The 15,597-nt window shown below is 40.4% G+C and overlaps 1 protein-coding gene across 1 annotated transcript; it reads right to left on the bottom strand.

Moving 5' to 3' along the window:
- Window positions 1-532: 532 nt before the first annotated feature.
- On the bottom strand, window positions 533-9,462 carry CLRN3 (clarin 3). Its single transcript, XM_052800097.1, has 3 exons — window positions 9,234-9,462; window positions 3,191-3,370; window positions 533-907 (listed from the first exon to the last, which is right to left on the bottom strand). Exons 1-3 carry the CDS (start codon window positions 9,460-9,462, stop codon window positions 633-635), a joined length of 684 nt encoding a protein of 227 aa, XP_052656057.1. The 3' UTR covers window positions 533-632.
- Window positions 9,463-15,597: the final 6,135 nt, after the last annotated feature.

The following is a 15,597-nucleotide window of genomic DNA, read 5'->3' on the forward strand; positions in this document are numbered from 1 at the left end:
TGACCATTTCTCATCATCCCCAAGGGTCCTGGTGCTTGCGCTGTCTCTGCCCCTTGAGATCCCCAATAACATACACAACCCAAACGATGTCTCTGGCCCTCCCATTCAGACCCAAAGGGTGAAGCAGAAGTGCGTTTGTGGCGTGCCGATGTTGGTGCATCCCCGCGGGGAGCCGGGGCGGCCACCGCTGGTCCAGAAAACCCAGAAAGCAAAGGTGGGAACCAGTCCCTCTGTGCTGCATGGGCAAAAGGGGGCTTTTCCTTTTTCTTGGAAAAGCGGCGGTGGTGGTAGGGAGAGGAGGAACCCTTCTAGGAGCATATTTTCCCAGCTGTCCCTCCAGGGAAGAGCGGAGCCATACGGTGCATGAGGTCTATTCCTATGGGACAGCGCTGGCATCGTGTGCTTCGGGCCCTATCTACTCAGAGGTGTTCAGGCAGCACATTTACCAATGGGAGCTTATAAGTATTTCACTAATACCTAACATAAAGATAAAATCCAATTGCTTTGAAGACACAATAGGCTATTTTGTTAATTGAACTATATACACAGCTTCAGTTTGAATGGAAATGATCAGCCATGATTGTCCATGTTAAATAGTAATTTTTCTTTACATCCTCTTTTCGGTGGTATCTTTAAAAGAGAATGACATCTTTTGGTGCATTTTCAATGGGTCTTTCCTGTTCTTTCTTCTTAGAATATCTTGCGTGGTCATAGAAATATATGATGATGATAGAAGTAATGTTCAGAAAAATGATGAGCAGCATGATCCAATATGAATATCCATACGTGTGTTCAGATTTGATATGTGTCTGCAGAAAAGAAAAACATCCATAGGCCAATTCTACAGACAGGCCATTTTCTTCTATGTTCACAGGGAAAAGTATCATGGCTAGAAGTATGAAGATTCCTAGAAAATACAAATACAAATGTTGGAGATGAAACTGTACTGTTATTTATGTATCTACTTGTAAATATCTTACTTAAATTGGTTAGAACACCTGGACTGAGACAAAGATTAATCTAGTATTTTCTATTAGTAAAATATGAGGACATTTAAAGGACTTTCGTCCCACCTAATAGTGTCTGCCAGGTGTTTTGACATTGGCAACTATATCTTCTGCTAAAATTAACGGATTCTCACTGACTGTTCTTAGTTAAGGCCTCTTAGTGTAATTTTTTTTCACTGAATTTAGTGCTGGTGAGTATAATATATTCACCCCTTGAGTGATTTGCAGAATGCCTATTTGATATGAGCCTGAATTCATGGGGTGTGCAGTACCACAACTGGATAAAAACCTGAGCAACCTGGTCTACGTTCAGGGTTGGCCCAGCCTTGCTCAAAAGCTTAGGCTTAGAGATCTCATGTTCTTTCCAACCCAAATTATTCAATGACTACTGTGATGAGCCAAAATGAGATGTCTTATTAGATCTGTATCTATTTCCTACAGCCTTCCGAATCTAAATGGAGTTCAGTTACTTTGACATTTAGTCAATTAAAGCTTTTACATTTCTACTTTCATAGTGCTAATGGAGGTATAATCTCTGAACACTGGTGAAAATATTTCTATTCCTTCCCTCTAGGTACATCATCCTACACACGTTCCCGCTGACACAGGTTCAGTTTTTTTCAGGAGGACACTGGACTTTCAGGCCATCTGGTAGGAGAATTAGGAACCTTCAAGATACACTCACCATCAAATGATGTATGATTTTTCATAACAATATGCCCACAGCAAAATAGACTTCCAGGTCATAGCACTTACAGGGCTGTAAAAAGTAACCACAATCCTCAGTCAACACGGGGATTTACTTTCTCGCTAATATTTATCTTGGCAAGCCCATGGTCCTTTCATTTCAGGTCAAAGCTTGCAGATTCAGGCTGCATAACGAGTGCTGGGCTCAGGAAACAAACAACTTTCTCATATGATGAGACAATGATCTGCTTGTCTCAGAAGTTGAATAATTGTCCAACCCAGGCTTTTGCTCACTTTTCTTATTGTGTTTCAAGGCATCCACAGCTGTTTCAGCATCTATCTTTATATGCTGTGTTAGCCACGGCTGGAGAAAAAGTGTTGGGCTTCACACACCCACCTGTACTTGCTATGATTAAGACTACATTTATCTATACAATTCCCTTTCCACCAAGGTCTGATTTTGGCAAAGGCAGCTCGCAGAGTGCGGCCCCAGGACAGGGCCATGCTGCTGGGGACAGGCAAGCTCCCGCTCCGCCTGCAGAACATCTTCAGACCTGAAGAGCTTCTGAAGGACAAAATGCTAATGCTGAAGTACTCTGTAATCAGATGTCTTTAAAGAAAGTTTTCCGAGTTCAAACCTATTATTAGAGGGATGCATAATCCTCCTGAGACAAATTGAGTGTCAGAGCTGAAGTCATTACCATGGCAAGATGAAGAGGGTTGGAAGGTGCGTTAGGAGCAGCCAGGCTCAAGTCTAGCGGGTGAATGAAGGGTTACACCTCCAGGGAGCTGTTTGACAGAGTTCACATCTCTCATAACTCAGCGTCTCTACCATTTTTGTCTGCTTAGGGAATGTTAAAACTTATTTTGTTCTGTGAAAGTGTTTTTTTGTGAAGGAAATGAATTTTGCTGCGACTCAGTCCTCCTAAGTGCCATCCCCTGCCACGTTAATGCCGTTGTGGCTGTATTTCATTCAACACATTTTTCAGAAATGAAGCTAAAGTCCATCCTATAGATTAGACCTTAGACCCCTAATGTGGTATGTAGGTAACCCAGCAACAAATATGCTACAAATACCATAAAATAGTGATGTAAGGCCTTGAAGAGGTTACAATTGCACTGTAGTCACATCCAGTGCATACTTTTCTGTTACGGTTTTGTTCTGTATTTGTCGGTTTACTCCGTTCTTCTCCACGTGCATCATGCATGAAATGATGCTACACCTGCTGGGGCTTTTTCAGTTCCATTTCTGCTGTCAGCAGATCCAGACTCCTACTGATCAATGGTGTCACTTCAAGTACATAATGCTATTTTACTGGTACTTAAGAGATAGTCTTCAGGTATCCCAGCAGACATAGTTAAAAAAAAAAACCAACTGAACAGAATACTTTTCCAAGTGTTTCCTTTTATAGGTATATATTTCCTAATCTTGGAATCAATGAGAATACAGTATTCATCCCTATGGTATGGCATAACGTATGGGATATGTTACTCACCGCATAAGGAATTCCAGGTATAGACTCCAGTGGGTCCCAAAAACGTCTGGTAGGGATTACTGACAGTGTTAGTGCAGGTAAATCCAGAACTCAGAAGGGAACTCAGTAAACTGAGAACCAGAATCACGATAATCGCAATGATCATGCTTTTCGCCTTGGTGTTGCTCAGGTTATCTGCAACTGAAATACAGCGGCTCAGCATTGATAATCAGCCTTCCCAGCACAGTCCCGTGGGCTTGGATGATAGTTTGACTTACTGACATGTAGCTGGCTGTAATTAAAAGCTAATAACCAGAGATTTGGCTGATCTGTAGAGATCGGGGTGTAGCAGGAACAGTAGGTTTGGACACTGCACATGAATCCAAATCCAAAATGGGATGAAGGTACATTGGTCTGAAATACGTGCATGTCTGCTAATCCTGCAGGCACGCAAAGTTCTTGGGCATCGGGTTAGGTAGTAAACTTTTATTCCTTAATATTTCTGTAAATATTTCCTCTTGCAAAGCCAGACAGAAATTTTATGCCTAAATCTGATAGAAAACTAGGTTTTCCTCTGCCCATCGTTCCTGAGATGTCTGGTAACTTCTACAGGTGCCTGATTTAAAACTTGGCGCCAATTGTAGATGATTTCCTTTTAATATAGCAGCAGTCCCCCTCACATGGAATAAATCTGACACAGGGAAGAGCTTCTAAAAGTCCAGTAAAACCATTAGCCTGGAAGGGTCAGGTGCATTTGTAGGACAAACGTATCTGAGCACGGTCTGTCACGGACAGATGAAGCATGGTTGTCCACTGAGCTGGTGTTCATGCTCTGACTAGATCTGTCTCTTGCCATGTCCTGCAGGAAAAAAATGGTGGAGACAGTACTTGCTCCCTTCTTTTTAAAAAAAGGAGCAACTCCTGCCTTTTTTCCTCAGGCAAGGGGAAAAGTCTCCCAGCTGGTGGCCCTGGGCTCGGCAAGGGGACAAATGTGGGCTCCCGAGCTGCCGGCTCAGCCCTGCGCTCAGGGTCTCCGCTCCTGAGGCCACACATCAGAGTCGTGCATCTTACCATCAAGCATGCTGGCACTTCTTTTTGCTCCAGCTTCCTAGAGTTGGTGCACATAAATTGTTGCCTGGTGTATTTTCTGTAGCTAGACACAAAGCTGGCTGTATATACATGGCACATATAGTCAACCCCTCCAGGACTGTAATCAATTTTATTGTTTTTGCCTAAATCCTTCTAGTTATTTGATATGTTGCTGATAATAAGAGACACAAATGTGAATGCAACGTACTCAAAGTGTAATTGCAGTATAGCTGTGTTGAAATATATTATTTTCCTCCTTCCAATTTAAAGATTGAAAAGGCAACTATAATGTGCCTGTGGCTGCCTTACCCTATAACAAACACGACAACAATGTTTTCAAGCCCTGTTCAAATGGGTGTTGTGATAGACAGCCATCTGTAGGAAAACTTCCTTTCTATGCTGCTTTTAATACAGAGCCATTACTGCAAAGTATCCCGTTAGTGCATAAATTGGAGAAATCATAGCAGAAAAAAATAGTAAAAACCCCATAAAAAGAAAATGAACACTCATAACCAAAAGAAGAGCTATTGGAAATAAATGAACAGGAGAGCTTCTCTCTCACTTTATCTAATATTCCTGGTAGGAGTTAATTTCTGTTTGAGGAAATGGCAGGTAAGGACGCGTTATGGAAATCAGTTGTAAATGAAAGCAATTCTGCTAGAAGAATAGGAAAGACAGGCATTCAGGAGACATCGCTCAATTAAATGGAAGCGAGCACACTGCCAGTTGTACCATGCACTTGCGCTGATGTAGCCTTACTGCTTGGGCATTGCCTCATTCAAGATATAAGTCTGGAGCCAAATCAGACAGGTTTGTGTAATTTCCCTCTGGCAGCCTCACTTAATTTTATCACTCGGAACATCTCCAGAATTGACTGGCTGCACCTATTGCACCCCCTAATTGATCTTGTTTATCTCCGACAGTGAACCACAATTTAGGGGATGTAATTTTGTCAGACTCTGCCTGTTGTAAGCACGCCTGCAACAGCACAAGGCTAAAGGTTTTAAATAAAATGCTGTTTTCATGGTGGCAGATTTTGGGTTTTTTTTCTAAATAAAGCAGTCTGTGCAAACTGAAGGAATCTACAGTAGCTGATCTACTTGAATGGGATCGATAGTAACCCACAGCTGGACAACTTCTGCATCAGTGTAAAATAACCTAATTTCAGAATGAAAGGAGAAGTTTTTGCCTTTGCCAGGTCTCTCCTTAATTTCCTGTATCTTCTTTTTTTTTCTTCATCTTTAACTCTTGTATGGTTGGATAGAATTTGCCAGACTTTTACTGACCTGAGTGTGAATGACATCCAGCTGCCAGCCTGGAGGTCTTTTCTAAGCAGTGTTGATCTGGCAGCTTTTATGAGGTCTGTGATCACTTATGACACATAATCAATCGTTCATTTAAAAAAAAAAAAACAAACACCCCCCCCCAAGTACATTTCAACATAGCTTTCTATTTTTCAGGAGATCACAGCACATCTGGAAACTGATGATAACATTAATGAAGTTCCAGCAATTTTCAAGCATTTGTCTTGTATTTTAAAAGTCAGAAAGCTAATCGATTCTGCTCTGCTATAGCAAATTTCTAAGGCTTCCTCGTGTGCTGTTGGCCTTGCTGGTTGCCAATAGCCAGGTAAATCCTGACTTTACAGGGCTCTCTGGGTGTGCCTCTTCCTGCACCTTGCTCACAATTTTTATGTGTTTGACTTGGAAGCGAGCAAAGCTGCAAACAAGCTCTTTTACAGACTATTTTCATAGGTGGGTCCTTTCTAAGATAAATCATTAAAACAGCTAATGAAAACTCTAAGGACTTAAGTTATTAAATAACTTTTACATTCTGTCAGATCATTCTGCTCATCTCCAGAGCCTCCGAAGTAGCCGTATTGATTTACCGTTCTATTAAGGTCGTTCATGGCAGTCTGTTCAAGAGGCTGCCCTGACCAGGCAGTTCATGCACTGTACGCTTGCAGAAACTGTATTCCTTTGTTTGCCTTTCATCTTTACACTCAGAAATGTATTTTAATGTTGTGGTTTTCAAAAGAGTAAGTTATGGTCTTTGTAAAGGCTGTTGATAATCTGCTTTTGTATGGCCATTAATAAAAGCCAGCCTGGGCTACTACTAACAAGTAATCTGTATCCCCAAGCTATCATCTTTGATTTACTCTTTTATGATTTCTGATCTCCTTTTCTCACACCCAAATATGACAATGCTGTTTGAGAAATGCACTCGGGATGCACAGCAGAGACCCCCAGCCAGGGCGCACTTGCTGAGCGACAGATCGCGCTGTGATTTAAAAGGATGCTTATAACTCTTCTTGCTGTTGTCTGAAATGTTAAAGTGGAGAAAGCACAGCACTTCATTTCTCCATCACACAGGCAATCCATTTACTTAAGGATAACATCAAATGAAAGACATCTACTGTCTTAGGGGGACCTGACTCTTTGAATTTAAAAATAGCACGTATGCAATTTTGTGAAGTATTTTTCCTATTTCAAGAATGTATGGAATCATACTTAATATAAAATGTGACAATCATGCCTAGTGTAGAGCCTAAGAATTAATTTAAAATCAGTTCATTTCATCTTGCATGTATGCCCAACTGATCTAGCGAAGGATGTGGACAAATCCATACTTAGACTATTCATAAAGCACAACTTTCAGCAGTTGTTGAAAGCAACTAGCAACCCTGAAGCTCATTTGTTTTGTTCATCCTTATACAGCTGGGTGTGAGAATTGAGATAACATTTTGTAAACGATAAGCACAGAAACCTAAATCTGGTGGGCGGAAAAACCACCACCACCACCAAAATGTATGTAGACCATGCAAAGAACTGAAATCCCTTACTGATGCAAGTGTTCTGTGAGTGCTTGTCATTAACTGTAATTAAAATCTATCCGATGGTAGCGCCCAGGCCGTGGGACTGGGTTGTGTTAGCTGCTGTGCAGACAAAGGTAAGACACATGCCCCGAATTCCTGCCAGACTCCGTCCTTGCCCTGCAATCAGCTCTCCACGGGTGGACTCCTCGTTTCACACGGAGCTCTATTAAAATCAGCAAGCAACTGCCTGCGTGGCGCAAGGTTTGGGGATTGAGCCAACTGGCATGGGGAGATACAACCATATACAAACTATTTTTATAAACGCCTATTTACTCTTCTAAAAATTACTTTGATTATTCTGATGTGACTGTAAATAAACTGGTTTGAATGACTTGTGATTTTGTATTTGCTATGTAATGATCTCAATATATGCTGCATGCTTTGCTAGGAACACTGCTGTGTTCAGCTTTTTCATGACAATATAATTGTTATAATGTGAATCGGCTTGCGTGATATAGCTTTGCTACTGTGGTACTTTCGGTGCCTGTTTGTCCAGGTACTATTTCTGTACTAAATTAAGGTGGGAAAGAGCTAGGAGGTGGGAACCATCTGAGGCTTAGGTCTGCTGCGCTCTACCTTGGTGGCTTCTCTGTGATGGGACATCTTACAACAGCCTACCAAAAAAGAAAAACATTTCTTAATCATCTCTTGTTTCAAAATTGTTTGACCTACTCTTCCTGATTTTCATTAGGTTTCTTTTGACTGGCTTTTTTCACTTTCACACGTGTATATCAGCATTATTGCTTTGAATTCGGCGAGACAGCAAGATACATAAAATGAGTGCAAATCCTTGATCCTTGCAACAGCATTCAGGCTTATCTACCTTTGGGCTTTGTGAATGCTTTTCTTCACATCAGTAGAGCTACCTGTGCGTAGAGTTAAGCAAATCTTTGCTGAACTGTGAGAAACCAGTATTGAGTCTGTGGATCATACTTGGTATGCATAATTTTTTGTTTCTGTTTTGCTTTTTCTCATGTTTTGCTTCTCATGCTAGGATTTGTCACACTTGTCTCAACTTTCTCCAAGGCTGCTCTAGGTAAAACCCCTTCTGCTCTTCCCCTTATTTTTTAACTTTGTTTTATTCCCATGTAGCATCCCTACTCCCTTATGTCTCAGTTCTTCTGTCCTCCTTAATTATTTAACCATTTTTATTCTTTTTATTCTGTAATAATTCTACCATTGAGGATAAATACCAAGAACAAAAAGTAAGATCTGTTGCATATCAACGTAAGATACAGTTTAATTTGAATCTACTGGATGTTTGCTGAAATCTTATTCTAATAACCTTGTTTCCAAATCTCATCTCAGAGTTTTTTTGGAAAGTCATGATGATGATAAGTCACCTGAAAACTGCTCATTGGGTGGGGGAAGAAAGGCCTTATAAAAGATGACAAGCTACATTGTAATTCATACTTCACAGTCTGGCATAAGAAAAAAAGACATGAACAAGCCTAAGTTTTGAAATACTAACCAAATGGTTAAGTTTGATGATATCACATAAAAATGGAATGAGGTGCTCTTAAAGGAAAAGATAAAAAGAATGTTGTCACTAGGTCCAGCGCGCGTATAAACACCATATCTATCTAAATTATTGTTTTACATGGTTTGTTCTTTTCCCTTCAGCAGCCTCCTAAAACCTTCTTCTATAAAAATGGTGCCGATTTGATAGCAGGTGGCAATATGTTTTAAATCAAACAGTTAATGTAACATAATGAAATTTAAAAAAAAATCCTGGAAGGTGAATTAGTTTTGTAATCCTTTACTAAAATGCTAATTGAATGTTGCTTTTCTGTTCCTTACTGAAAGCTTCTGAAAATTAAAATCAATTTTACACAAAATTCCTATTTTGTATTTTTCCCTTGTTCCAAGGTGTAGGCTAAGATCACAGGTAATTAGAAGAAGTTGCTATTGGCAAGAATGCTGCAGCATTCTGGGGTCTTATTTTATACCACTTAAATCCCCAGACTGGTTTACAGATATTCTGGTTCTCACTTAAAGTATTATAGTCACAGATGAATACAAGAGTGAGCCGCGGTTCCTACATCCGTCACCTGCATGAGCAAGAAGACGCCGTCCGTTTCCAGGCGTAACACCACTCACCTTGGAAAGTCCTTTCTGAAACCTGAAGTCCCACATCGACAAACTGTGCACAGGTACCACTAAAAAGTCCGTAGGTGAGACTCACGGTAATGCTGGAGTTTGTGCCAGAAAAGCGAACCTCGCTGCTCATCCAGTGCTGGGTCGCCAGCACAACGCAGATTATCACGAAAGAGCAAATGCAAGTAAAAAAAGCAGATGCAAACATGGTTGTTTTTTTTCTGGATGGCATTTTGTCAGGCAGAGATTTTTCCACCGGTTCAAGGTATTTTCTTCTCTTTAGTCCTGCTTAGCGTGAGGTCGTTTCCTCCTTCTCACTATCTGGGATCTGCTCTCTGTGCTAGCAGAAAGTTACCCTGGTAAACTTTAAGCAAACAGCAGTGGTAATAAAAATGTAAAATAATTGAACTTTGGTCTGGAGAAAAGGTATTGCCATAGTTACAACAAAACCAGCCTGGCAAAGGCTGGGAGGGATCGTCGGCAGATGATTTATGATTGCCTTGCCAAACCGTAGTTTTTCCGATCACGGCTCTGGAGGCATCTTCTAGAGCCTGAAGCCCGCGGGTTCCCAGCTCCCCTCGCTGCTTGCTGGCAGATTTTTTAGTGCCTGACAAAATTTTCTGGCCTATGCTTGCTTTTTCTCTTGAAAGGCTGATAACCAGGCTGGAAAGAATTTTTGCTAAACCTGTATCTTGTGTTATGGTAAAGTGTAACAAAACGTTCCTTCTCTGTTCGAATTCCCAGCTTGCTTAACAGCTACCCGACTATCTCTTTTGTGATCTCTTTTAAATTCTTTATGCTCTTTGTGAAAGCTCTGGCTTGGTCTTGGCTTTTGGGGGGGGGGGGGCTAAGGAGGTTCTATCTACTGTCAATAGATTATTTTCTAAGGAAGAGCTATAATTTGTAGTTAAATTCCCCATACTTTCACGCAGTAACTGCTTTCCTTTTTTTTGACCTTTTTTTTTTGAGAGGGAGAAAACAAATACCTTGAATAGGGATTCATTTCAATGAAGTGGTGGATATGTAAAGGGAACAATACTGAAGAAATCTGTTGTGGATTATAAAGCAAGAGAATATATTCTTTTCTTCTGCCCAAAGTGACCTAAATAAAGACAAAAGACAGTAACAACATGGTATCAAACAGAACATACATTGCTTAATAATAAGACTGAAGCCAAATTTCTAGAATTTGAGGTAAACTAGGCATCAGGGTCCCCATTTTGTTTGTGTGAAATCCAAAATGTGAATTAATAATCTATTGTCAGGATAAAGTAACAGAGATTCCATTAGCTTTTATTTCTATTAATTGTAATGTCATTATTCCATGTTATACTGATCCCATGCTTCTGGATCATCCAGTGTTTTTTTAATTAACCTTTCAAAAGCAGTCTGTTTTAACAGTGCTGCTAAATAAACCTGTTGAGCTGTCTTCCTAAAGCTTGATTGGTTTGTACTGTAAAGACACTGAGAGATTAAATTTTTATGAATTTGAAATGGCAAAGAACTTCTTGGGAGGAGAAACTACTTGTTCTGTAATGCAGTGTTATTATATGTAATTCTTTTGGTGATACGTTTTCTCGATTGAAAACTTTAAAGCAGTAATCACGTTTGAAATCGATGTATTTTACTTCTGGTCTTTTATATGATATGGTCTTGTGTATTTTTTTTCAAATTATATGGGACTTTAATGATACTTTTGATGTCATTGCTTTTAAGAATTGATACATTTTATTCATAAATAGTTTATATGCTTCATGTATGTACTTAACGTGCGTAACATAGCAGAAATCAGTCAGTATAGGATTTAAGCACCGAAGAGCAAAGGGAAGCTTTTCAGGCCTTCTAAGGAAATACGAAACAAGAGACCTGCCTCTCATTTTCTGTCCAGTACCTCAGTTAAATTTTAACTATAGCAATATGGGTAAGCTTTATTAGAATGATCCACCTCTACAAGTTCATTAATCCAATAGTTCTATTCGCTGTTTAGTTGCGTACAAAGAGCGTAGTCCAAGTGTTTAAAGTCCCAGGATTTTTTTCTCCGAAACTGGGGTAAAAATCTGCCCACCTGCCATCAGCTCTGTGCCGTCTGCTGTGCCACTAGTCCCTTATGAAATACTTTAAAAAAAATATATATTTAAGAATTGATATTTGTCTTGGTACTAACTTTGAGGGAATAAATTTTCAGCCGCTGCTCAGTGGTCCTCCTTTGGCAGACTTGAGAGAACCAAACTTAAATGAACTGAGCACCCACACCTTTAAAAAATGCTAAATAACAGAGAGGAAAAGCTGTAGTGGATAGCCTGTAGCTCCTTTCTAAAGAATCTTATTCAATTATATTTAGGTTTTGGTGACTCAGCTCAAATTTTTGTGGCTCAAATCATTGAAACTCTCCTGTGGTCAGGGGAATTGCTCTGTAAATGAGACTGTAATTTGCCTTTTTCTTCCCTGTCACCTTGAAGTTAATCTATTCTCTGCTGATGGTATGATTCCTTGTGTCTTTTTTTCTCACAGCTACCTGAAAAAGCATCATATAACTTGTAATGGAAATTCTAGTTTGAGATGACACACCTCATCACTTGAGAGAAAAGAGAAGAGATTGGTTTCCTCTGACTCAAATAAAATATTTCCCCATCAGCCCCTCACCGACTCTGCCCCCACTAATACAGACTCAGCCCCGCATAACGGTCAAACAGAAAAATCAGAGCAATTCATTATGAATCAGATGGACAGCAAAGAGATTTGGAATCCTTTGCTATATAAAATTACATATTGCCCTGTATTTGTAAAGGTAGATCATGTGAGTATTTCTCTTCTGTTTATGTACAAGTTAGTTTGCTTTAAGCAACCAGATATGTAAAAATATAAAATGAAAGCTTTTATTTGCAAACATTTCACATACATTTATTTTTCTATGCTACAAACGCATTCTTACATGTGAAAAAGAAAATCGCACAGTGGTTTGTTGCTTTGCCCACAGCTCCAGAGAGATGCCGTCTCCCGAGGGATGCCGTCTCCCGAGGGATGCCATCTCCCAACTGGGGAGGGCTCCAAGGGCTCGCTCCCAGCCGGCTCGCAGGTAAGCGCGCTCAGTAGCAGCCAGGGAAATTCAAGGTGAAGCCATTGCAAATTATTTTCTGTTCTGCTGCAACCGCAATGTTTAGCGACGGTTGCTGGTGGTTTAAAAAAATCCATATTTAGTTAAAATCTTTCATTTAAAAAACAATTGAGAGGTGGCAAGATGATTTAGCAATGTGGTTGGCTGGCAGTTGCACTGATATTTGTGATTTTCCTTGGACGCCACCTTTGTGGTACGCCCTTGTATATCACACAAGGCTTTCGTTCACATCCTTTTATTTTCCATTTTCCACGTCTAATTGCAGAGGGGCTCAGCATCTGAGATGGCAAGACCCTTGAGCTGCACCTGGCCCCAAAAGGAGTCGATAAAGCCCCACGCAAGGCAGATATATGCGCAGCATTGCAGGAGCAGGCCATGCATTATCAGCGTTGCCTCCACCTCTCCTAAGATGGATAAATTGTAATTGAAGCAAATTGTTATATAGATACTACAGGATCCTAAGAACAAGATTGATTTTTTTCTCTGGTAGCTTTGCAGGCAGCATTCTGAGTGGTGATGGAAACAGGGATTTGTTTATGCCTTTTGGACTGGGTGAGGGAAATTGGATAAAGCATCATGAATTTTATTGCAGCTGCAGATGAAAAATTTGAAGCTCAACTGAACTGCAAAATTATTGCAACAACTGTTTGGGAAAGCAAGAGGGATGTGATCACAACAATTTTTGTGTATCCATACCTCGTGCGGTGGATTTTGTACTATTCCATCTTCTGATTTCATTCTTCTCTTGCTCTGACCTTTTTCACAGCACTATGGAAAAAAACCCAAACACGTTTTAAATGTTGTTTGGATTTCTTCCCAGAAAGTGACTAAATCTTCTCAGCTGAGAACTCCATCACTAGATAGTTATCGATTTCTGAGCTCTGATGCTGGAGTATATTGGTTAGTATTGGAGCGACAGCCGGAATATTGCGCTGCCACCAGCCCCTCCAGAGCAGCATCCTTTCACATGAGCGGTCAGCAGGAACGGTGACTGCTGGTTTCCATCTTGAAAGAAAAAAAGGTGGAAGATCCCAAAGCCACCACACTGGTACCAATGCAAACGCGATGAGCAAAATCCTGTGTTAAAACGATTGCCTGCGGCAAGAGCACTCCTCAGTTTTACCATCTGAGTAAGCTAGCCGGTGTTTGTTCTGGTATCTTGAGGCACAACCTGTGCTACTCCAGAATATATTTACAGTATTTACTGTATATATATATATATATATTTACTCCAACACCTGAAGAGGTGATGGCCAAATATGCCTGATCTTGGTAGAGGAAGAAAAGCCACATTCAGCATCTCCTCTGCTTGCCATGAGCGCTCCTTCCCAAACGGGAACGCACTTGCCTCGCGTGGCGGCTGCAGGGGCAGCCCTTGAAATTGCCTTTTCTCGAAAATCTTGAGACTAAGAAATTAGCCAACTTTAAGTTTTGATAAGAAATTAATTCTTCCATTGGGAAGTTTATCTTCTGAAACTTCTCGCACAGCAGATGCCAAGACAGGTGAAGGAGAGCTGTGCCTCGGTAGCAGCTCACTGAACGTCTGACTTCTCGCTCATCCTGTTTCTCTCCATTTCCAAGCTGTAAAATGGGGGGTTTGAACAGAACAGCATAGGCCATTCTGGTAAAATAAAAAGTCTTAAAATAGAATTTTGAATGCATAGAGATGTTTTCTGTTTTTCTTTAGCCCTGAAGGTCAGTGACTGCAGTTACCAAAACAGCTGAGCTCCACTAAAGCCTCTAAGATGTCCAGACCTCAAAAGATGACTTGCAAAACTTTAAAATAATGCATTTAGGCGTTAAAAAGGTGCTGTCATTCATGGCTGAATAGTGCAAGCTGAGCAGTCAAGTACAGTTCATTGAAGAGTGGGGAAAAAAAGCCTTCTGGCCTTGTAAGAAGCAGAAAATATGGCCTTTGCAATAATTTCAGTTTAACAAAATGTGGTTTTGAAGCTGTGTCAAGGTTTGTAATGTTTAGAACAAACCCTGGAGGTAGAGATGGAGAGAAGAGCTGGCAGGGCAGGCTTTCATTTAGCGCAGTTTCTGTAACAATTATAAAGATATGTCATCTTGAATACTTAAATATATTCCTTGATACTCATAATTTTAGATTCTAAATGTAAAAATCTTAGACAAATACCTCTTTGAAGTCATTAAATTAGCTACTTCTAGGATGTTACATATTCTCATGCTTTTGCCCAATTATCTGTACTTTAAGGAGTTTTTCCTGTATTTTTAGGCTGAGGTATATTTGCAGCTACACAAACCACATGTCTGTGTTATTTCCTGTGCTGCCTCCGATTTTCTAACTAACTTCTTCAGTACATTTACAATTTGTGTTCCAGTGTATCAGTAAAGAGAGAGATCTACCGTGCTGCTGCCAAGGGTATAGTGGCCATTTCCCAGTAAATATGGAAGCCTGGTAAATATTTGGAGATCTTTTGCCTAAGTGAAGGGAAGTGGTAGGATTATACTCGGTATCGTATGCTTTAACAAGACTGTACATGCTCCTCCTTGAAACTCTTTCTCTCAAGGCTGTGACCACGCATTATTGTCTTTTGGGTTTACAGGCACAGTACAGCAAGCCGACAACATAATTTTACCTTACCTGGTGCTATCAGGTTCACTATCATGCTGGAATACCTGAAATAAATTTTTGGTGTTCAAATATTGCCTATTTCCTATCGTGTATTTCTTGAGCTTGAAGCAGCAGATACTTTTTGTAACAGAGAGTAGCAAAGTGACTATAATTGCTCATGGGAAAGTTTCCACCGCTTCTACTGGAATAACATTACTTCCACGGTGCGAAACAAGGGATGCGGGTGCTGGGTCCTGCCAGAAGCTGTTGGAGATCCTGCAGCTCCTCCGGCAAATTGGAAGCAAAGGTGAAACAGTTGCCAAAGAGCTGACATTTCTAAGAATGTATTTGATTTGTGATGGAAAGAGAGGAAAAGACAGATGACCAGTGGACTGCGAGTTGGACAAAGAAAAGCCGCTGTTGGAGCTCTGTTGGGCTAAACACGCGGACATCGACCTGTTGTTATCTCATTTTTGCTACAGCGTTTCAGTCTTCCAATTTCTTAAATTTATTTTCTGGTGAAGCAAGTAAGCTCTGTCAATGTAGCTAAATTGCTTCAAATCCCACAGCAGCTTCATTTTTCGTTCTCTCCCCTTTCTTACCAGCATAAATTCTCTTCAGACCTTGATCCCCAGCTCCTAGACTTTGTGGAGTACTAATCTAGTTTGCCGGAT

Source organism: Harpia harpyja, chromosome 10 (genome assembly GCF_026419915.1).
Source record: "Harpia harpyja isolate bHarHar1 chromosome 10, bHarHar1 primary haplotype, whole genome shotgun sequence".
NCBI lineage: Eukaryota > Metazoa > Chordata > Aves > Accipitriformes > Accipitridae > Harpia > Harpia harpyja.

Bases quoted from the DNA above. Each gene is read 5' to 3' on its own strand.
- CLRN3 (XM_052800097.1), bottom strand. From the start codon at position 9,462: ATGCCATCCAGAAAAAAAACAACCATGTTTGCATCTGCTTTTTTTACT. The intron at 3,371-9,233 runs GTGAGTGGTGTT...GCTGTATTTCAG, and splicing joins TTCAGAAAGGACTTTCCAAG to TTGCAGATAACCTGAGCAAC. The intron at 908-3,190 runs GTGAGTAACATA...TGTATTTTCTAG, and splicing joins TACCTGGAATTCCTTATGCG to GAATCTTCATACTTCTAGCC.